The sequence below is a fragment of the Populus euphratica genome, unplaced genomic scaffold (assembly GCF_000495115.2).
Source record: "Populus euphratica unplaced genomic scaffold, PopEup_1.0 scaffold1.1, whole genome shotgun sequence".
Lineage (NCBI taxonomy): Eukaryota > Viridiplantae > Streptophyta > Magnoliopsida > Malpighiales > Salicaceae > Populus > Populus euphratica.
Window position 1 is genome coordinate 4,024,584 of NW_011499845.1, and position 22,233 is coordinate 4,046,816.

Consider the following 22,233-nt stretch of genomic DNA (forward strand, 5'->3'; position numbering starts at 1 on the left):
GCCGCGTCGGTTTCCCCGGCTGCCACCGTCTCTGCTCCTGCCAACAATCAGCACTCAATCAGCAATAGTGACGTGGGCACCGGGAACCTGGTCATGGCACCACATGGGATCAACGGCAATGACTTTGGTGTCTCACATGTTACACAAAGTTACACCCCGGAGAATTCTAGCACTGCTGCCTCATCGGACTCGTTTGCTACTCAAGTTTCGCCTGTCTCGGACTTGACTACTGATTATTACAATATCCCGATTAATCGTAACACCAATCCGGATTATTTCCAAGCGGGCCAAGTTGGCTACTTGGAGTCCATGATTAGCCCACCTGGTATTTTTAACCACGGGTTAGATTTCCAAGCCATGGAGCACAGCAACAATCAATGGCCAATGGACGGTGGGGACACATCGGACAATATGTGGAATCTTGAGGATATTTGGTTCTGACAGCAGCAGCTAAACAACTTGTGAAAAGGGAAAATAATATGGGTGAGAGCGAAGGTTAAAATGCAGAGAAATACAAGATCATGGGGGCTAGTATAGCTAGCTAGAGAAAAAAAACATCATCTATAGAATAATTAATGATACTTATAGAATTTGTGATAGAAAGAGGGTCTAATTGTGGATTATTTGGTTTGTATTTCTCTCTTCTTTTTTTTGGTGGGAAATTTGTAATTCGAGGCTTTCTTAATCTTATTCTTTAACTTTAACTTTTAACTCTCCTTATTTTTCCCCCTTTACTTGGTTTTTAAAAGCGCGGCAAGAAAAAAGAGTTCAGAATTGAGATATGTTCTTTCTTCTTGTCTTGGAGTGAATTGTCATTTGCCAAACAACTATAGAATATAATTTTTATTTTCATCGATTGCATTATAGAAGCATGATTTTAGACAATTTTATAGTATAAAGAGGTGCGTGATTGGCTCCACCCTCTTTACTTTTAGATGTCTTTATTTTATCAGTTATCATCTATAGCATACTCTTGAAACCTTGGCCATGGGGCCTGAATCAAGATTAAATTCCCTAGTTTCTAGGTTACAAGAAGTGAAATTACAATAATCTTTCGAGACGTGGCGTTGTTGGGTTCGTTTTCTTGTGGGTTGAAATAAATAAGATGGCCGCAAGGAAGAAGTTTCAAAATTAATTATTTTTAAAATAAATAAAAACGACCTTATCATTTTAATGATCAAAGCCCCCACCCCAGCCAGTAGATAGTACTATTCCAGACCCCCGTTTCTTGCTTGCTTGTCATCGTACGGACAAAGTGCTTAGAGCCCATTTAACCGGACATGATCTCATAGTGATTTAATTCCCACGTAATTGTTTGTTTTTCCGGAAAAAAAATGTCTTATAAAATTTTAATTTGTTTTACTTTGAAATTTATTTTTTTTAGCAATTTTAATATATTACTGTCAAAAATAGATAAAAATATTATTTTCATAATTTTTAAAAATAAAAAAACATTTTAAAAACTAACCATTAACACAAAAACAAACATTAACATAATCCAACCAGCAAAACATGAGCCCACCATCCTCTCCCGCTCTCTGCTCCTCTTGGTATTTCTTTTAATGGGTAGAAAGAGCAGCGTTGGAAGTTAAGGACTCGAGATATCCTCATTTTTCCGTCTTCCATTCTTTTCTTTTCACTTGCTTTTGCATACAACTCGGTCGAACTTTTATATCCAATAAAGATAAGCTATTTATATCAAAATTAAAAAGAAAAAAACTGCTGCAACCTTGTTTGAGTTTTGAACATTATAGACAATAAAGATTTATCAAAATTAATTTATAAAAAAATATCAACCATTCAATCAGTGAGTTCGGGAAAGACCCATTACACTGATCCCCGATGGCATTGGTTGTTCAATGTATATCGAGCAAGAAGTCTATTTTATTTTTAATTGGAAAAGGCAAATTTGTAAAGATGTTCATTTGCTGACATGACAAACTCGCCCTTGTTTTGAGGAACAACAGTTCAAACTTTTGATAAGTTTAAAACTTTAAAGGAGAGGTGGCACGCGCGGGGGGGTGAAAGATGTGCCCCTCCACGTGATTCTTTAGAACAGGGTAGAGAGAGGTGCCTGGCGGCGGGGAATCTTTGAAGGCGCGTGCCTGTAGGAGAAGCCATCGAAATGGTCCCCAGGGGACTGAGGGGTTACGGACCTGCCACGTGTTAAAATCAGACAACCACCGCAGAGCTGGTTGGGCCTGAGGCTAAGCTTCCTGGACTGAAGCACTGAGGGCCGCAACCATTGAATTCTCTTTCTTGGAGAGAATTCCATGCATGACGAACCTGTACTTTCTAAAGTTTGATGGTTCAGGATTTGCCCAGGAGCATGCATGTTGATTTTAAGGGTTAGCGATTTTTTTCTTCGCATCATAATTTCAAATTAACATTTTTTTTTTTTTTACGAATAATGGGCTGGAGTGGAAACAAAGTTTAAATTTTTTAATGAGCATCACCGAATTAAGATTCATTACAAGTTTTTTTTCTTACTTAGCAAAATTAGGCATTGAACAGATCCATATGAATCAAGCTAACTTCCAAGTACCTTATCGTGGTTGAATGACATTTATTGATTACTGTGATGTAAGCAATTTGGCGTTTAACTAGCAATCTAAATCCGGATTTTACCTGATAAATATGGATGATTTAAGGTATTTCAAGTTGCTGGTATTCAAGGTTTCTAGTAATAATAAATAAATACAAACATTATCATATAACATAATTCTCCGCCGTATATGTACATGTATGATATACGACCATAGGGTGAGACTTGATTAACGTGTACACGTATGGCAGCATGAACCAGGGAGAGAAGAAGATTGTACAACTGGACTCCACCAATAGCTATACGAAAGACTTATCTTTCCTCCGCGTTGATTTTCCTTTCAAGGGTTCGAAGTTTAATCTTTGTTGCACTGGGGCCCTCTGAGTACAAAGACTTCTCCGTCAAAATGTGGGGCCTTGAGCTGCCCCACGTGGGCAACTGATCTTGGATGATGGGTCCCAGGATCTGACTTTGTCAAGCAGTTCCCTTGGGCGTTGGGTTGGAGGGGCATTCCAGCTTATAAAAACCTAAAGCATGCCCTTTCATTGTGCCGCTACAGATAAATCAATGTAGATGACATTGTTCGAGAGAGAGTGTTATTTTATTCTTGTCATCAATTGTTTTTATTTTTAACATCGTTTTATGTATTAGAATTTATTTTTTTAACATAAACACACACATACAAGACAAAGTGTCAGAGAAAATTCTAAAATAAATTCAAGAATAATTTATGAAATAAATTTAAGATGACAGTTGCTAAAAAAATTAAAATCAATGATAAAAATAAATAAAAAAACACTTCGGGTCACAATAGATTTGTCTTGCAAAAAGAATTTTCATGGAGGAGATTTAAGACTTTCATCTTACCAGAAAAAATAAATTGATGCTAAAAAAATAATTTAATTTCAGGTTTTTGTACCAATGAGAGAGAGTTTTCGGGTTAAATATGAAATTGCTCAGAATATCTTAACTTTCTTAGGTTTTATAGGTAAAAACAAGTAAATAATGGATTTTTTAGGGTCAAAAAATTCAAACACTGACTTTTTAACCACTAAAAATTGTTAAAATTTTAATCAACAAACGATGCCTTGTTTGTATTGTTAAAAAAATAGGATTGATGACATGTTTTCTATTTAATAGGCAAGTCATTGTACCTAGACATAAACGTTCATCATCTTTTTATATTGCCTTTTATTTTTTAAAGAATTATTTTGACTTTAAATTAGCAAACCTCACTATAATAAAATAAGTAAAATCATATTTAAAAAACCTATTTTTTTTCTTTTCAAATATGATTAGAGCTTTTTATGAGAATATTAACAATTACCATGTGAATTATTATATATTAACTTAACATGTAAATATTTTAAAAAAAAACATGATCATGAATATCAAATAAGAATAAAATATCTATTTTTATCATCTTTTATTATAATTTTCTGACATAATGTCTTAGACTAATTATTTTTCTTACATCACGTAGCACAGAGTCATGGTTTTTTATGTTTTTAATTGACACTTATTTTATAAGTTTTTATCTAAAAAACAATGTTTGTGATAAAAAAAAATATTTTTTGTTAAAACAAAAAAGAAGTGCATGAACAGAGAAAAAGATTCTTGATTAAAGAGATACATTCTTTCTACTTAATTTAAATGATTAAAATTTTTACAAGTGTATATAATCGATAGTACTGAACCTAGCATTATAATTTTTATTGTTTATATATATATATATATTAGGCTTTAATTTTGAAAATGTGTAATTAATTTGGCATCATTGATTATTTAACAAACTTTCGAATTTGGCAATGGTCAAATAAAATCACATGCCACCAGAAAATGAAATCAACGTTACCTGTATAATCATTAACTTAACAATTAAAGTGGAACAAACATGAGATGTGACCTTGAAAGCTATTTTTCCTTGATAATTCCCAGTAACACACCTCAAATTGTAATGGAACTTCTCCTCGTTCTCGTTTTCCTCTTCCATGGGTGCTTAATTAACTTCTTTTTTTCCTCTAATAGCAAATGGAAGAGACGAGCCCACATGCTCGATCTCTCACGAGATTGCAAGGCCATGGAATCCTATATACACACATCAAAATGATCTCCCGAATGGCACATGTTATAGAAAGACGATATATCTTCTGCACTTCAACACTTCTCTTTATTACTATTTCAAGTAAAACCATCGTCTCCAAAACATCACTTCCTTTTCATCCTCCCTCAGCACTTCCGTGAAGGCTTTTATGTGAAAGCTAAGTCACTATGCAGCTTATTTGAGGCTACCAAGAGCTTAGCTCCACAACCACAAGTTAACGAGTGGCTAACAAAAGTTACTGGTAATCTCTTTCAATTTCAAGATCAGGAACAGAAATGAACAGAAGAGCTTCCCAGCCCGTAACAAATTAAGTAAATGATTCTTCTGGCCTTCCATTTTAAGTAGGAACGTATGTTTTGATTAATCATGGTTATTCATCGGTGGCCAATTTGATGAGAAACTTTTTCTATATAGATAATAGTATGGATTTGTATATATCTTTGGTGGGGTTATTTTAGACTAAATACAAAAGACGTCTTTTCATGTACGTTATTTTGGTGTCTTCCTTTCGTTTTTATTTCTTTTTCACGCTAAGAAACAGCTTCTTACATCGTGCAATTTCTGTGTTGTGTTTTGCTCAATCATAGGCCTTATCACGTATATATGGACCTCTTACGTTCCATACAAAGTAAAAACAAAATTTTTATTTTGTGATAGCTAGTTATGGAAGGATGCTGGGAAGTCTTGGAATAACCGTAGTTGTTTATATGAGACTGATGGTAAATATTTACTCCAGAGTTTTACTTTGTAATATTTTTGCGAATAGTAAATGAAAAGGTTAGTGTTAAAATGTTATTATTAACGAGCATCAACTTAGATAACTTACTCTAGAAAATAGGGTTATCATTATTTAAAGACTATAATGATAATTGCACTAATTATTGACAAAAATGATGTCATTCATATACTATTATTATTTGTATCATGATTTATGATTTTTTATTTGTTATTAAATTACCTATAAATAAAAGTATTATTTAAGAGCAAAATGAGAAAAAAAGTGAAAGAGAAGAGAAAATGAGACTGCCATGAGTTTCAGCCATGCTGCAATGTACAATAGTGTATTTGAGAGCACTATTAAATTACCTATAAATAAAGGTATTATTTAAGAACAAAATAAAAAAAGAGTGAAAGAAAAGAGAAAAGGAGGCTGCCATGAGTTTCAGCCATTCTGCAATGTACAATAGTGTATTTGAGAGCAACGAAGGTAGAATTTGAATAAAGTGATCTTTCTTTTCCTTCATATATATTGTAACTCTTTTTTTATTTATCTTTAATAATATGAACTTTTCTCATAAATGTAGTGGATTTGTCAAATCACGTTAAAAATTATATCAATATACTTAACTTTTTATAAGCAATTATCAGTATATCACTACTAGTTCGAATCCCCAATAATTAAAAAGTTTAATTCTTCATAAAAAAAAATAATTTAATTAATGGATTAAGTCAATGATATAATTTTAATCATCATGAGCGTCCCATAAAAAAAAAAGAAAAAAAAAACAAGAAGCAACTAAGCACCATATTGTTGCATGTGATCTTTACAAAATGAAAAAAGAGGTCAATAAGAGTACCACTTGACAATATTTATTTTCATCTCAGTAGTCCTCGAATTGTATTTTGGAATTGTCTGAATATTTTCATCTTTCCTAATTTTTAAATTTTTAAACGAGCCATGCTCTGATCAAGGGAGTGAGCAAAACCATGTATCTTTGTTGAATGAATTTTGCGGTCCGTTTTGGTTCTTCACAGTATAAAATTCTTGTTGTCGTCAATTTTTATTTTTATTTTTATTTTGAATGCGAACGAGCAAATTTATTAATAAAAATAGAAGAGGCAAAAGGCCAAAGTACAAAAAAGGCACGGAGATAAAATAAAAACAGAGGGGCCAAAAAACCCAGAGTCATTTGTATTTTTTACTGTTTCCAATATGGTCACCCCCACCAGCATGCTTGTGAAAGCGAGATTAATATAAATCAGCACTACTTAATAGCATCCATGAACAACGCCAAGATGGAATTAGAACAAGAATTTCTTCATTGATAATTTTTATGGATTTAAATCAATACAGTAGGTAACGTCAGAAAAGGGTTAGTGTTATTAAAATCCTTTTGGATAGATGTGTGTGAGTCTAGAAGATAGTATTTAAAAATATAATAGTAATTGTTTTTTAAAAATAATATTTTTTATTTTTTAAAAAATATTTTTAATATATTTGACTCAGATTTGATAGATAAGTGAGAATTAATTGCGTGCTCCGCCTGTTTTAAGATATTATCACAAATACTAATTACCTTATAAAACCAAAAAACTTTAAAAGCATGATGGAGTTTCAATGATCATTTGAATAATGAAGCATCCTTTTTTCTCAATTCAACCTTCTTTTTTTTAATTTTATCTTCAAATTTTTTTAATAACTATTTAAGTTGTTTTAAACTAATCAGGTCAATTAAATTATATCGAAATATTTTTTATATTATTTAATTTTGAAACTAAAACTAGGTAAAAAATCAATTCAAAAGATTTTTTCCCTGTCATTTTCATCATTTTTCTCTTAATTTCATTTTTAAATATTTTTTACTGGTTAACCAAGTTATTTTTTAATCAATCAAGTTAATAAAATTACATTAAAACAACCCTTATATAAAATAATTTTAAACTTGAGTTAGACAATAAATAGGTTAAGAGGTTTTTTTTTATTAATTATATTTTTTTTTTAATTTCATCATTATATTTTTTTTGTTGACAAGATTATTTTTAAACTAGTCAAGTTAACTAAGAGCCTGTTTGTTTCTGCGTTTCAAAAGTGCTTTTGAAAAAATTTGAAATTTTTTTATTTTTTTATTAACTTCAAATTAATATGTTTTTAATATTTTCAAATCATTTTGATGTGCTGATGTCAAAAATGATTTTAAAAAAATAAAAAAACATCATTGGCATGCATTTTAGCATGAAAAGCAACAGCACCACACTTCCAAACAGCCTCTAAGTTGACATTGATTTAACTATTATATAGTTTAATTTTAAACTTGAATTAAATAATAAATCAGATAAAAAAACTCAAAGATTAATATGGTAGATCAAGTTTAATGATAATATAAAATAATTTTTTATAATCTAATTTTTTTATTACATTTATTTTTTAAAATCTAATCTACAGTGTAGCATTCACTTAAAACTAGTATATTAAGCTGTGTTGATTTAATTTCTCATCAATTACTCAATTATAAACGGTGGAATCCATAGAAAAAAACAATTAAAATTGCTTTATTCCAAAGGCCGGGTTCGCATAAAAATTGTCATTTCTTGCATATTATTTAAAAGCTCGTGGCAGCTAAAAAACTTCAAACTATAAAGAAACTTGGCCAAAATTTTGGCTGCCGCCTTCCGAGGCCAAGATCTTGTGATGAACAAGGATAACATGTGTAAACAAATCCTATGATTTTACCTGGTTGATATTGTGGTAACGTTGATTATATATCATAAATATTAATATTTAATTAAATTAAAAAATGCAGATTCATTTTTTAGGTGGAATCCACCATACTTGCGGCTGTGTCTCAAATTTAACAAAAGTAAAAAATTGTTGCTCCTACCCAAGCTCCTTCTCTATATCCATAATAAATTATAATTTACCATGTAAAACTGTGCGAAGTGATTTAAAAATCTCACTTTGAGGAGTTCAGCTTATCCATTGTTAGACCAGATGTAGCCTGAATTTAAATATATTACTGATTCGATGAAATAAAAAAACTAAATTTTTTAATTTTTAATAATATTTTATTTAAAAAGCTAGTATTTAACATTATTCAATAATATTATATTAATTAAAAAGAAGTTGCATAATGATTTATTATTTACAAAGTTTGATTGTAATTTTAATTTTATTTTTTATAATATTTTACTTGATTTTATTTCACATTAAAAAAATCATAAAAATTATAGTCCCTGTCAGATAAATTTACATAAAATATTATTTATTTTATAATATAATAACAATAGTTAAATCTATAATATTTAAATTAAAAACTATTAATATTAATATATATCATTTTTAGTTATTTTACAACTTCAAATTGAAAAGCATTGTTAATCAAATATATTAAATTATTTTTATTTAATTTTAATTTTAATTTTAATTATAATTAAAAATATATAACTATTAAATTAATTCTAATTAATTATATTTTTTATAAAATAATTTTTTTTTAGGCTGATGATACAAACTAACACACTAGCATACTATTAAGATTTCTCTATAGCGCGGACTGAGCTTGTCTTGAACAAGTGATCTAGTTGCAAGAAAGGTCAGGTCAGCCAATAGAGAATTTAAGAATAGGGTAGTGATAACCATCTAGGTGATGATCAAGTAGTAAAGACTTAGGATTAAGAGATTTGCTCCCTCTGTGTTCTCAGATTCGAGTTCTTGGTTGCTCATATGATGGCCACTGGAGGCTTACATGGTCATTAACTTCAGGGCCCGTGGGATTAGTCGTGGTGCACGCAAGCTGGCCCGGACACCCACGTTAATCTAAAAAAAAAAAAAAAAGGTAGTGTTTTTTTTTTTGAAATACTTTTTTCAAAATCTATTAAAATTATGTATATTTTTTATTTAAAAAAATTATTTTAAAGCAAAAAACAATTTTAAAACTTAAAAAAAATTTATTTGAAATAAAAAAATCAACTTTTTAAAAAAATACTAAAAAAAACAGATGATTTTTATATTAAGTACCTGTGCTACTGTAACTTACTGCCTGGCGGATGGAATGGGCAAACTTTCTTCAATTATTTAGTCCTTTTCCCATCTGAAAGTTGAAGATTTTGTATTAGTTAGAATTAACAAACGTGGTTGTTATAACTAAACAAATGATAATTAGTTTTACATTATACTTAAAAAATAATAATCACGGGCCAGCCTCCTCAATTTGATAGATTAAAAATCATGCATCCAGGGAAGAAGTTGATCATTGCTGACGCCATTCAACATGAAAATGTTTGACTCGATAATTTTGAAAAGAAATGGTGGAGTGATTACTTAGAATATTTGATCAGAGTTGATTTTAGCTTTGACGAAACATGTGGATTATATCTGGGCCTGTAATATTCTCTGCCAGTGTATATGGGCCTAATCAAAGTTAACAACTTCTATTGCACGAGCCCATATTCTCTACATGTAAATTCTAAGGGCCTAATCTTCCTTCTATACGGGTTCATGATACAGGGCAGTGCTGGCAGGCTTATCTGATACGAGTCGATTCTAGTACGCACTCAAAACTCCAGAGAGTTAAAAAAAAAATGGACCAATTGTTTCAGATAATGACAGTAATTAATCACCCTTTTTCCCCACAATTTCTCCATTAGTTTTTACCTGGATTGGGCCCTAGGCATTCCACAAATCTGGAGAAGACAGGTGGAGAATATAAAAAGTATCAGAGAAGTGAGCCACATCCCCACAATGATGAACATGAGCTCATACTGGAAAAAAATAATCATTTTCCTTTTCTTTTTTAAGAAGTGGGTTAATCACCTTTGGATACAGTGAAATTGCTAGCAGAAAACCTCTTTTTTTAGAAAAGAAATTGATCCAATCTGTTGCTGGTTTTACTAAATACCTTGGAATATAAAATTTCTCAGTGCCTCGAGAAATGAATTCGAGGAACTCCCGTCGACTGCCAGGGTGAGATCACTACTGTACCTGTATTTTATAATTTACCAAGTCTGAAGCTTTGCTATGGGTTCCCTTGAGCATGTGTTGATTTCCCAGCTGCTCCGTTGTATATTTCAAGCAAACTGCTTGTGTGCCAGCAATTACACAATTTAGGGCGATCCATCATGAAAAGCCGGCCCAGCTAGCTATAACGCCATCCACCAACTAAACTAACAAAGTCTTGAGAATGGAGTCCAAGTCCCTCATGCCACTGTGATTCGCTACTTGGTGGACGAGCACGCATTCTTTTAGTTACTCACTCACTCTCCGATGTGAAAGCTGGAGAATGTCAGCTAGAATCAAATCAAGTAACATGGCCATTTTTACTAACAAAAAAAAAGAGTCAAATCTGTTTAGATTTTTATTGATTTCAATTTATTCTGGGGCTATCCGGTCTCGGGACGTCGGAGTATTGTCACGTCCCTTTCCCAGTCCCACCCCGACCCTGAGGTCCGTCGACTACTCGCGACCACAGCTGACCCCAGAGGCATCTGGATCCATGGCCGCCCCCTGACGTGGTGGATCTAATCCAAGCTCGAGCTTAAGGTCCACTGTAAAGGACCTCGGCCCGACATGGACCTTTCCCTTAAAGAACGAGACCCGACGAAGGAGAGCAGTAACTAATCTCAATTCCAGTGTCAACTTGCTTCTACCTTGATTCAAACGGGCTAGCAACATTCCTCGGAATAATCTGCACCCTATGTTATGTTTGGATTTCGTTTAATAACGGAAGCTATTCACATATCAAATAACAAAAAAATCAATTAATGTGCAGATAGATACTTAAGGAGAAAACAAAATTAAAAATCAATTTTTTATATTCTCAAAAGTTATTTCTAATAATAATTCACTGTATTTTCTAACCACTTACCAAACAATGTCTAAACTGAAATCAGGTATTAACAGCAAGTCCAGGTGCTTTAGGTAGTTGTTTTTTATACCAAACAATGTTAAATCAGATATTCAAATATTAAAATATAATATATTTTTTTATTTTTAATATTAACACATCAATAATATTTAAAATTATAAAAAATTAAAACAAGCCAAGAATATCCTATCTGTTAAGAAATATATGATTATTTTATTTTATCAGTTAAAAATAAAATAATATTTTTATTTTTTAATTTAGTTTATGTATAATATCTTTATATTTAAATTAAATTTATTTTTTAAAATTATTTATGATCATATTATACAGTATTAATAAAATTTTAATATTCTTTTCTTTTCTTTTAGTTTTCTTTTAATTATTTAATATAGTATAATGTAACATAACTAAATTTAATGTTAAACACAAGTTTTGTGAAATAGATCTGACACGTTAAAAAAATATATATTGTTATGCCAAATACGTGATAAAACGCATATAAATAAGATAGTTCAAAACTTCTTCTTGATAAAAAAATATCTGACTTTTAAAAATATCGCGATGTTCTTTTCTTTTCCTCTTGCATTATTTTCACACACACACACACATATATAAAAGACAGAGCCTGACGTTTCTTGATTTCCGCACATTTTCTTTATTGCATCCAGAACCGACATTTGTGGTCCCTTGTCAAAAGCAAAACACGTTACCCGCAGGACCATATTACCCTTTATCCAAAACCAAATATTTGAATAGTATACTTCTTGCGCCACCTAAGTTGCCCTTGTGTCTTCTAATATTACACCCTGTTTGGGAGAGGGAAAATGGCGAGGAGAGAAAATACAAATTTCTAAAGCTGTTCTCTCTTGCATGCGAAGATGAGGTAAATGCTAGGAATTTTATTTTGGAATTAACATGCTAGTTATAAACCAAGCACAGAAGAAAGAACGTAAAATTAGTGATTTTATCTCCCTTCAATTTTTTTATCATTTAAATGTTTTTAAAAATAAATTCTCTCCAATTACTCATCTCTCGTTTTCAACTCATCCAAGCACAGAAGAAAGACGATTTTCTTTCCACCCACTTTCCTCCCCCTCTCGTATTTTTTCACCAAACATAACCTTAGCTCTTTTCTTATTTAAAGTTTTACGGTTTATTTTCACACTCAAACCTTGTAAAAATAATTTATTATAACTCTTGTATTCTAAATAATTATAATTATAAATATTTTTTAAAATAAAAAACAATGAATATTTTGTTTTCACATTGACGATAATCCAATCACATTTAAGAATTGATAATATATAATATTTTAACATTTTCAATGAACAACAACATGATTTATGAAAAATCCATTCATTATCATGTAAATTACCCTTTTCTCCTGGCCAAAACATATTTCAAGATAGCTTTTACATATAAAAATTAAATCCATCCATTGGTGGGGCTACATGTCACCACGAGATGACTCCAACTCATGACATTTTGGAAAAATGCGAAGGCTATTCGTGTAAAAGATCCAGAAGCTCGAGCAGGGATACTATTGTAATAACAGACCACGTAGGCCCCGCACTCTCTGTTAGCAGGAAGGGGGAATTTCCTTCAATTCCTCTATATAAACCCAGCTTGGGTTCCCCCTCAAAAATCTATCATTCTAAACGCGGTCTCTCTCTCTCTCTCTCACAAACACATCTTCTCTTCAACGTCTCTTCTAACTGTAAGTATCAAACTTTTCAAATTTCAGTTCTTTTTTCTTAATTTTCAGTTTTTGTGTTTTTTTAGAGTCATTACCTATATTCAATAAATACTCTGTTTTTCATTTTTTTTCAAGCTAGCAGAAGTTTAATTACACTCTATATTGATACATAGATAATAATAATAATAATAATAATAATAATAATAATAATAATAATAATAATAATAATAATAATAATAATAATAATAATAATAATAATAATAAAAAGAAAAAAAGAAAAAATGAACAGTAGTAGCTGTATTGGTATCTCGACAATGAAACCCTGTTGTAGAATCATAATTAGTTACAGAAGTTTTTCACATTTTGGGGTTTCTCTCTCAAGATCTAATAATAATTCAGTCATTCATACCAATTTGTCGAAATCACATCCGAAATCGGTATATAATCATGAATTCCACTGCTGTAATAAGCGTAGTTGGTCACAAGATACTGGTCATAAATGTATAGTTAATCTGGATCGCAGAGGTTTTAATGTCTGCGATTGGAATTGGGGTCATGCTAGGGGTTTTAGTTCAGGTTTTCTTGCCGATAAGGGTAGTAGTTCAAGGGGTGTTTTAGTAATTCCCAAAGTAGCGTCGGACATTAGGAATCATTCAACTTCGGTAGAGGGTCATGTTAATAAGAAAGGATTTGAGAATATTTACATTCAAGGAGGGTTGAATGTGAAGCCTTTAGTGATAGAAAAGATTGAAACAGAAAGTGATGCAGCTAAAGAAGGAAAAGAGGAAACATCTAGTAATAGGGTGGAGATTAATGGATCCAAAGTAAATACAAAGTTCTTCAAGGGTTTGAATGAGAGCACAACTCCTAAGGTTGTTGAGAGAGAGGTGTCTAAGATCGAGAAGGAAGCGTGGCAGTTGCTTCGAGGCACCATTGTGAATTACTGTGGGAATCCAGTAGGGACTGTCGCTGCTAATGATCCTGCTGACAGGCAACCGTTGAATTATGACCAAGTCTTCATTCGTGATTTTGTTCCATCCGCACTTGCTTTTTTGCTTAATGGAGAAATGGAGATTGTGAAGAATTTTCTTCTTCACACTTTGCAGTTGCAGGTATATTAAGACAAACATTCCATTACTTATTTTTTTTGCATATGTAGCGTATTTATGTTCGTGCTCACATTTGAGTTACGTTCTGATGTTCTGCTGCTTAATGAAGTGGCAATTATGTTTGCATTTGAAACAAAGATATGTTGCTTTGGCATATATTTGATGTTCTTTTACAGCATAACACTTTTGCTGTGGTCGCATTGATTCACACTTTTCATGCTGCTTAAAATTTTATACTCACTTTTCATATTGCTTTCCATGTTTGTGACCACTGCCTTAAAGAATAGCCACCTTCTGCAGAAACCAAATTTATGGGCAACAGGCTGTGATGATAATATTGCCAACTCCATGGATGCATTCATCTCCAAAAAAAAAAAAGTGATAATAGCTTAGAGCTTTAAGTTGGGGAAGTTGAACTTTTGAAATGATGCGTCTATAATTGCAATTTTCACCAAAATTAGCCCATTACATATTACTTTTTTATGTTTATCAAAAGAAAAAACACGCTGAGAGAGAGAGAGAGAGAGAGATTGCTTTTTATGGGGGATAAAAAGAGAGAATGATAAGTAGCAATTCTTCAAAAATCAATTTAAACTAAAACTTTTCTCTCATGCATGTCAGAGCTGGGAGAAAACAGTGGACTGTTACAGTCCTGGGCAAGGGTTAATGCCAGCAAGTTTTAAAGTCAAAACAGTGCCTCTTGATGGCAGTGATGGAGGTTTTGATGAGGTTTTGGATCCTGATTTTGGTGAATCAGCCATTGGGCGTGTTGCGCCTGTTGATTCCGGTAAGATAATACTTAGTTTTGTTCTCTGTACTGTATATAATAAGAAGTCTTTCTGTATTCAATGAATTGAGTATTGGTCTCAGTTGCTTCATGTCTTGTCTATATATCCAGTTATTTCCTTCGTCCAGTTACATTTGCGTAATTATTGTAATCTGAAACATATTTTCAAGACACTCACAGGGCTGTGGTGGATAATTTTGTTGAGAGCTTATGGGAAGATAACAGGCGACTATGCATTGCAAGAGAGGGTTGATGTCCAGACAGGAATCAGACTCGGACTAAATTTGTGTTTATCAGATGGGTTTGATATGTTTCCTACGCTGTTAGTCACTGATGGTTCCTGCATGATTGATAGACGAATGGGTATCCATGGACACCCTCTTGAAATCCAAGTACGTTAAATATTTTCAGTCCGGCCTTCAATTTTGTTTTGCTTATGTTGCATGTGGAAAATTATTTTTGTTGATTATGGAGATGTTATGATGTTGTGCAAGGTTGATATCTGACCACACTGACCAAGGACCTGTTATGCTAGAACGCATGCAACTATTATAAATTTAGAAAATATAAACCGGTCATTTGACGTGCTTAAGCTGCAGAAGTACATTAGATGGAGCTGTTGTTTGTTCCAGAAGTGAATTTTTTCTTGCAGTTTTGTCATTATACTTTGAGAAAATTCTCCTAAGCATTTAAGATTTTGGAAAAAAGGAGTGCTCAAGTTTCTCAAGCTATAGACTTGTCACAAGCGTGCTTATGTTTGTCCTTGGTTTGCCATTTGCTTAACTAGCATACCTTTTCAGGCCTTGTTCTATTCTGCTTTACGATGTGCTCGTGAGATGCTCATAGTCAATGATGAAACCAAGAATCTGGTGGCTGCAATAAATAATCGACTCAGTGCACTCTCATTCCATATCAGAGAGTATTATTGGGTGGACATGAGGAAGATCAATGAGATCTACCGTTACAACACTGAAGAATACTCTACAGATGCAGTCAACAAGTTCAACATATACCCCGATCAAATTCCTTCGTGGCTAGTGGATTGGATTCCTGAGGAAGGTGGTTACCTCATTGGCAATCTACAGCCGGCTCACATGGATTTTAGGTTTTTTACTCTTGGGAACCTTTGGGCCATCGTCTCTTCTCTGGGAACCTCAAAACAAAATGAGGGTATCCTAAATTTGATCGAGGCCAGGTGGGATGATCTCATGGGCCATATGCCTCTTAAGATTTGTTACCCTGCTTTGGAATATGAAGAATGGCGTATAATTACTGGCAGTGATCCAAAGAACACGTGAGGCTCCTATTATTTCCTGGGTGCTTTATGTAGATTGGCTTAGTTGCATAGCGGTTCTGTTTAATGTAATTATCTCTCCAATTTGTTGCAGCCCATGGTCATATCACAATGGTGGATCTTGGCCAACACTGCTGTGGCAGGTAATATTTGTCAAAGACTCAAAATTGTGATACTTGAATGTTATGTTTGGGTGTTGGCTTACATTGCTTATATCAAGTCGTGAAAATGTGTTCCATAATACGACGTTGCTTATTATTCCAGTTCACATTAGCTTGTATCAAGATGGGGAAACCAGAATTAGCACAGAAGGCAGTTGCTTTGGCAGAGACGAGATTATCAATGGATCAATGGCCTGAATACTATGACACTCGCAGTGGAAGGTTTATAGGCAAACAGTCCAGGCTTTTTCAGACATGGACAATCTCTGGTTTCCTAACATCAAAGATGCTTTTAGAGAATCCAGATAAAGCATCCTTGTTGTTCTTGGAAGAGGATTATGAGCTCCTGGAGATATGTGTTTGTGCACTAAGCAAAACTGGCCGGAAGAAGTGCTCACGCATTGCTGCAAGATCTCAAATTCTTGTCTGATGAGGTATTTCCTGACCTGATAGCTATATAGCGTGGTAAAAACGATAACAGAAAAGATCATTTGTAGCCCTAACTCAATATTTTAAAGGGCGACTTGAATGTGATGACAGACAAACTACTCTGAGGTGCTGATTGTTGTACCTCTTGTTGAAGCACATGACTCGTTTGAATTAGATGCTGTGTTTTTGAGAGCCTGTAACCTACTTGTAATAATGCATGGTTTCGTGCTTGAATTTCCTTTCGACCTTGGCATGACACGTGTAAACTTCTCTTCCATAGATATGATCAATCCCTTTCTGGGTGTCACAAATCAGCCTAGCATTTTCGGTGACTCGTGTGGTGGACAAATATAATACACGAAGTATGTTTTTCTTTATGCTTAAAAATGTTTTCCAATGGAAAAGTCATTGAATTTATGCTATTTAGATATTTTCTAATAATTTTAGTATCTTCAAGATACCAATTCTGATGTTTTTCATTGCAATCGCATTTCCAAATCGAGTAAAAGAGTGAGCTGGTAATTCCATTACTTCCTCCTTGATTCTAGCTTGTGCCCTACAAAAGATTGATTTTCCATATTCAAATTTATTTCACCTTCATATAACATCTTATCCTGGGAGGGCTTTCACTATCGTTCTGCTCGTCATGTGGAAAGAATCCATGATAGAGCTAACCACCACCTACTGGCCACTAAACAGGATTCAGAAGAAAGTTTTTTACACTGATGACTAGACTAAGGTGATACTACCGCACCATTTACTCATATCCGCCGTACTACAACGCCGTCTCTAGATATCCTGTTATATGCAGTAGCAATGAAAAGGATATATCCAACAGCAAAATTCTTTCTAGGGCAGGCGTACAGAAAGAGACTAAACTTGCATATTTACTACATAATACTCGACTATCAAAAAACAAAAATTCATCAAGCAACTTGCTCATCTCCTTCCATCCTGAAGAGACCAAGGCGGCTATCTCCAAGTCGCAGAGCATAAGCAGCTTTCTTGAATTCAGCCCAGGTAAAAGGCTTGTATAATGCCGGCTTGGTGGGGGTAATCATTTCTGGCGGAACAGGGATCCTCGCATTGGGTGGGGGGCCAGCAAAATAGGCCATTGACATTCTGGACTTGTAAGAGTTGGTTAGGGCTTTGTGCCTCACACTTACAAATCTCCCATTTGTCATTGCCTGCAAAATTTAACAAGGCAATAATACGAGACTTCCATGGATGAACAAAATGGCACATTGAACTGAGCAGAGGGTCATGTAAAAAATAAATGATAACCAGGAAGCGTACTTTGAATCAACGCGAACAAGTACAAGGTCCAGTAGGTACAACGTTGTTTTCAAAGCTTTGATTTTGACGATAACAATCATTCAGTTCTAGAAAATATAAATTTCAGAAACAGAACTTTCGGGAAAAACCTGGTTTTGTAGAGACCTTACTTTAGGACATATCTCTTTCATCTTTTCACCAATAAAGAGACCCAAGAAAACCGATATTCCACAAAAATATCTTGGAAATGATTTAGTCAGATCACCGAGATATTTCCTCGATAACTTAAAGTCAGCTTCTAGGAACACCGTAGGCAACCAACCCCGGGTCAGGTGCTTTTCAGTTCCCATTGTTCTGAATCTAGTTGGTCATTCAATTACTCATTCACATAATGTTCACTGGATGGAAACTAATGTTGTAGATTTGGGTCCCATTAGCATCAAGAACCCAATCCAAAGCCTGCCTAGATAGCTACAGCTAGCTAGCTAGCTAGCTCAGCTATTGGAACAGTGGATTCCATCAAATCGCAATCAACTTTTTTCACACTTGATTATGATTACAAGATAAGAGAAAAATAGTGGACCAACCTGTAACAAGTCACCCACATTAACCCAGAAGGTTGCGGGATCAGGTTTTACTGGGACCCACCCACCATCATTTAAGAAAATCTGAAGGCCACCCACATCGTTGGATCTCAAGATGGTCAAGATCTGAGGGTCAGAATGCTCTCCGAACCCTACCTTGTTTTGGTTACAAGGTGACGAGTCCTTGTCCTTACTGAGCAGAGGTAGAGGGGGGTAGTGGTTTAACCTGATGAGTGAGTCGCTGTCAACATCTCTGATTAGCCTACTAAACACTGATCTATCCGGGACCCGCAGCCCCTCCGCCATCAGATCTAATAACTCACATGCCAGCTCCCTAACTGCTTCCATGTAAGCACCCACAGCAGAGCTGTGTCCAAGAGAGAAAAGTCACACCTTATCGTCAGTGAATATAACAGTTTAACAAGGCTTGGAAAGAAAAGAAACCATACAGTCGCACATTAGACAAGGACGATGAACCTGCTGCTCTGCTTCTCCTTTGCCTATTCCAGTTTCTCTTTATTAAATTCCTTCGTGGCATTATTTTGGCATTCGAGTTCCTTTCTTTATTATTTTTATTATTCTTTCTTCTGATTTGATAAGACCATCTTACATGTATCTGTCTGACTTGTCCATTTGATTCTCCAATCTTTTCATGCTAAAAGTACCTTATCTTCGTTTTCTTTTCGAATTTTCTGGATTAATAGTGATTGTCGTCGAGAAAAAACTTTATCATGTTTGATGCCACCAAGTAAATTTTACATGTAAGCCCAGACGTTTAAGATTAGATGGATGATGAATATTTTATTCAGAGGATTGAGACTGGACAGCTTTGTCAACATAAACTTTCTTTTCTTTTTTATTTGATTAATAAAAGCGTAAGCATTGTTTGGATTTCACTTATTCCATCATAAATCACTGGACGACATTCATGTATCAAGAATCATAGATAATTTTCACAAGAGATAATCATGTCAATGAGATTGTAATGTGATTGGATTGATTCGTACATAACCCCCACCCCCCCTCCCTCTCCCTCCTAAGCCATGTTTGGGATAAAGAAATGACAAATCTGACACGGTATATATATTTTTTTTAACTAACTCAAATTCAAACCCTAGGAGACTGCTGACAATTGTTTTCTTTATCTTTTTTTCTATTTATAAAAAGAAACCATGGATTGTTAAACCAACCAGCACTATTCCCTCTCCTCCTCTTTTGAGATTACCGACCATGCAACTTTAAGAAGACAATAAACAGTGAATCAACGACAATGTTACAATACATGAAACTTCTCTGGTTTTAAAAATAGTTTTTCAAGCATTAATGGGGGATGTTGACAAAGACAAAGGAGGCTATTTTTCAACTTTCAAGTGAAACAAGTTGTGGCATGCTATCTCACCTTCCAAGAGGACATATATAATTCCATATTCCCTTGTGATTCGGAGTTTTAAAATGGATCTAATAATAACAAACGCTACCATGTTTATTCAAGTCGCCTAACTGCTGAGTAATTGTTTTTTCTAATCCAAATAAATTAATATTTAAATATTATTAGCAAGTGTTTTTACTTTTTAATGTAGTAAAAAAAATATGCAATTACTACATTGAAAGCTATTTACTTAGTCTGTATAGTTTTTTTTTTTTAAAAAAACAAAAGGTGTGAAGAAAAAAAACTAAAAAATAAATTATAAAATATAAAGACAAAAATAAAAAGAACTGTAGAAATAATTTTGTTCTAAACCAAATGTATAGAAAAAAAAACTAAAATATATATATAAGAAAAAAATAGTGATGAATAAGCTTGATATATAAATATCAAGTATAAAAAATAAAAAAAAATAAAAAAACTTGTTTTTTATAATATAGAAGTAAAAAATAAAAAATTATAGATTTATCATCACTGTTTCACCATTCATTACCCGTTACAACGAAAAAATTAAAGAAAATTTTAATTGTTCTAAAAAAAAAAAATTATAGATTTATCATCACTGTTTCACCATTCATTACCCGTTACAACGAAAAAATTAAAGAAAATTTTAATTGTTCTAGTTCTACCGTAAAAGTGTGTTTACCTTCAGTATATATAATATAATATAATTTCATAGCTAGTGTTCGATATAAGGAAATCCCGGTTATTTATTTTCATGTTCCTTTCATACCAAACATTACGACAATAATAAATGAAATTCCTATTATAGCATGCACCGAGTCTTCTGGTCCCATTAAATATTAAAGAAGGCAAGCTTGTTTCACCCTGAAATTCATTAAGAAAGATTCCGGCAGTAAATTAGATTTGTTTTTCTTTTTTAGGAAAGGACAGGGCATTTGAATACTCGGGTTTAGAAAACACTGCTCAATTTCAAGAAATTTCCCATCTAGCACTCTGTGTGTGTGTGTGTGTGTGTGTGGAAGTATTTGGGAGATTGAACTAGCAATTTGCATGGTGGCATCATTTTCAAATTTCGGAAACACCCTAATTTTAATTTTAAAAAACTAGAAGTAGTTTTAGTCTTCTCGGTTTGTAGATTTTGCAGCATTTTGTGTTTGTTAACTTTGTTCACCAATTTCTTGCAAGTAGCTGTGCTAATCATGTTTTATGTCAGTTTCTCAAGGCAGCACTCATAACCAAAAACACATCATCTCTTGCACTTTCAAGAAGTCGGTGGCTCTCGAACAAATATATGCATAAGAGTAATTAACATTGCTAGATATCTTTTTTAAAAAATAATAAAAAGCATTTGCAAAATGAATTATGGATAACTAAATGTAGTAGTGTTAAATTCCCATGTACAATAATGAAAAGTTCAGAGCAATATAAAGGGTGTAAGCACTTGCCTGAATTTTGCAGGGTCATTGGATATGGTTTTGGATCTTTCAGCTATGGAGAGAGGGTTGGTACTAAGAAGTAGATATTCCACCTCTCCTATGTCACCATTGAAGCCAATATTTTTGCAGCCATAACCAAAGGGTTTGGCCAGCTCAACCTTTTGCTTTTCATCGAATGGTTTGGCAAAGAAGTTCAAACTTTCTTTCTCCATTTTGGCAATGATGTCATGAGGAACACCATGGTTTTTCACCTTGAAGAAACCATATTCCTCACAGGCTTTGACAATGAGATTGGAAACCATTGATCTATCACCTGAGAGGTCTACTGTTGGAAGCTCAATGGCCAGGACTTCTTCACTGTGAATTTTAGTTGGAGATGCCACTACCATATCTCTATAATTATATATCTCTGGGGATACTGGAGAAAGGAAATCAAGAGGAAGAGTGTAGCACTTCGAAGATATAGAAGAGAAGAAGTGATGTCGGTATATTTGAGAGATGGAGAGACTAGGAAGTAGAAGGTGAGAATGGGCGAGAGGGGTGAAGAGTCTTTGCTTATGCTTTGCTATACATATATAGGAGAGTGAGCCTCAGTGAAAGAGGATGCAGATTGTTGATAAAATCATTTCTACTTCATTTTTTGAAATATTAATTTGTTTCCTTTTATCTCTGGGGCACTCAATAATCTAATACTTTTTTGGGAGGTTGACGTCCAACTAGAAAAATCTTGTTCAATGCAAGAAAAGTTGACTTGTTCATGGATTGCTTGTCTGGAATTTATTTTTATATGTTTTCATGGATTTCCCTTTTTAAAATCCTTTTATTGACTAGATTTATCTTTA

General features: G+C 33.4%; 3 protein-coding genes across 4 annotated transcripts in view; 2 read left to right on the forward strand and 1 right to left on the reverse strand.

The window, feature by feature from the left end:
• LOC105128120 (transcription factor MYB108-like) overlaps window positions 1-711 on the forward strand; it is a 2,233-nt gene extending 1,522 nt beyond the window's left edge. Inside the window, exon 4 of the mRNA XM_011029642.1 lies at window positions 7-711. Within this exon, the coding sequence (XP_011027944.1) occupies window positions 7-441 (435 nt within the window). The 3' untranslated portion in view covers window positions 442-711. The remainder of the gene's footprint in view (window positions 1-6) is intronic.
• A 12,177-nt stretch (window positions 712-12,888) lies between these two features.
• On the forward strand, window positions 12,889-17,017 carry LOC105122107 (alkaline/neutral invertase CINV2). Its single transcript, XM_011021029.1, has 7 exons — window positions 12,889-13,115; window positions 13,189-14,038; window positions 14,657-14,822; window positions 15,003-15,214; window positions 15,623-16,116; window positions 16,211-16,259; window positions 16,381-17,017. The coding sequence occupies exons 2-7, from the start codon at window positions 13,208-13,210 to the stop codon at window positions 16,705-16,707; spliced, it is 2,079 nt and encodes a 692-aa protein (XP_011019331.1). The 5' UTR covers window positions 12,889-13,115; window positions 13,189-13,207; the 3' UTR covers window positions 16,708-17,017.
• A 259-nt stretch (window positions 17,018-17,276) lies between these two features.
• Window positions 17,277-22,027, reverse strand: LOC105122115 (gibberellin 2-beta-dioxygenase 2-like). Of its 2 annotated transcripts, XM_011021042.1 has the most exons (3): window positions 21,401-22,027; window positions 18,569-18,932; window positions 17,277-17,893 (listed from the first exon to the last, which is right to left on the reverse strand). In XM_011021042.1, exons 1-3 carry the CDS (start codon window positions 21,778-21,780, stop codon window positions 17,633-17,635), a joined length of 1,005 nt encoding a protein of 334 aa, XP_011019344.1. In that variant the 5' UTR covers window positions 21,781-22,027; the 3' UTR covers window positions 17,277-17,632. The 2 variants fall into 2 exon arrangements, 1 of the variants encoding a protein (XP_011019344.1); XR_841645.1 differs by lacking the exons at window positions 18,569-18,932; window positions 21,401-22,027 and adding an exon at window positions 18,003-18,561 and having other exon boundaries at window positions 17,821-17,893.
• Window positions 22,028-22,233: the final 206 nt, after the last annotated feature.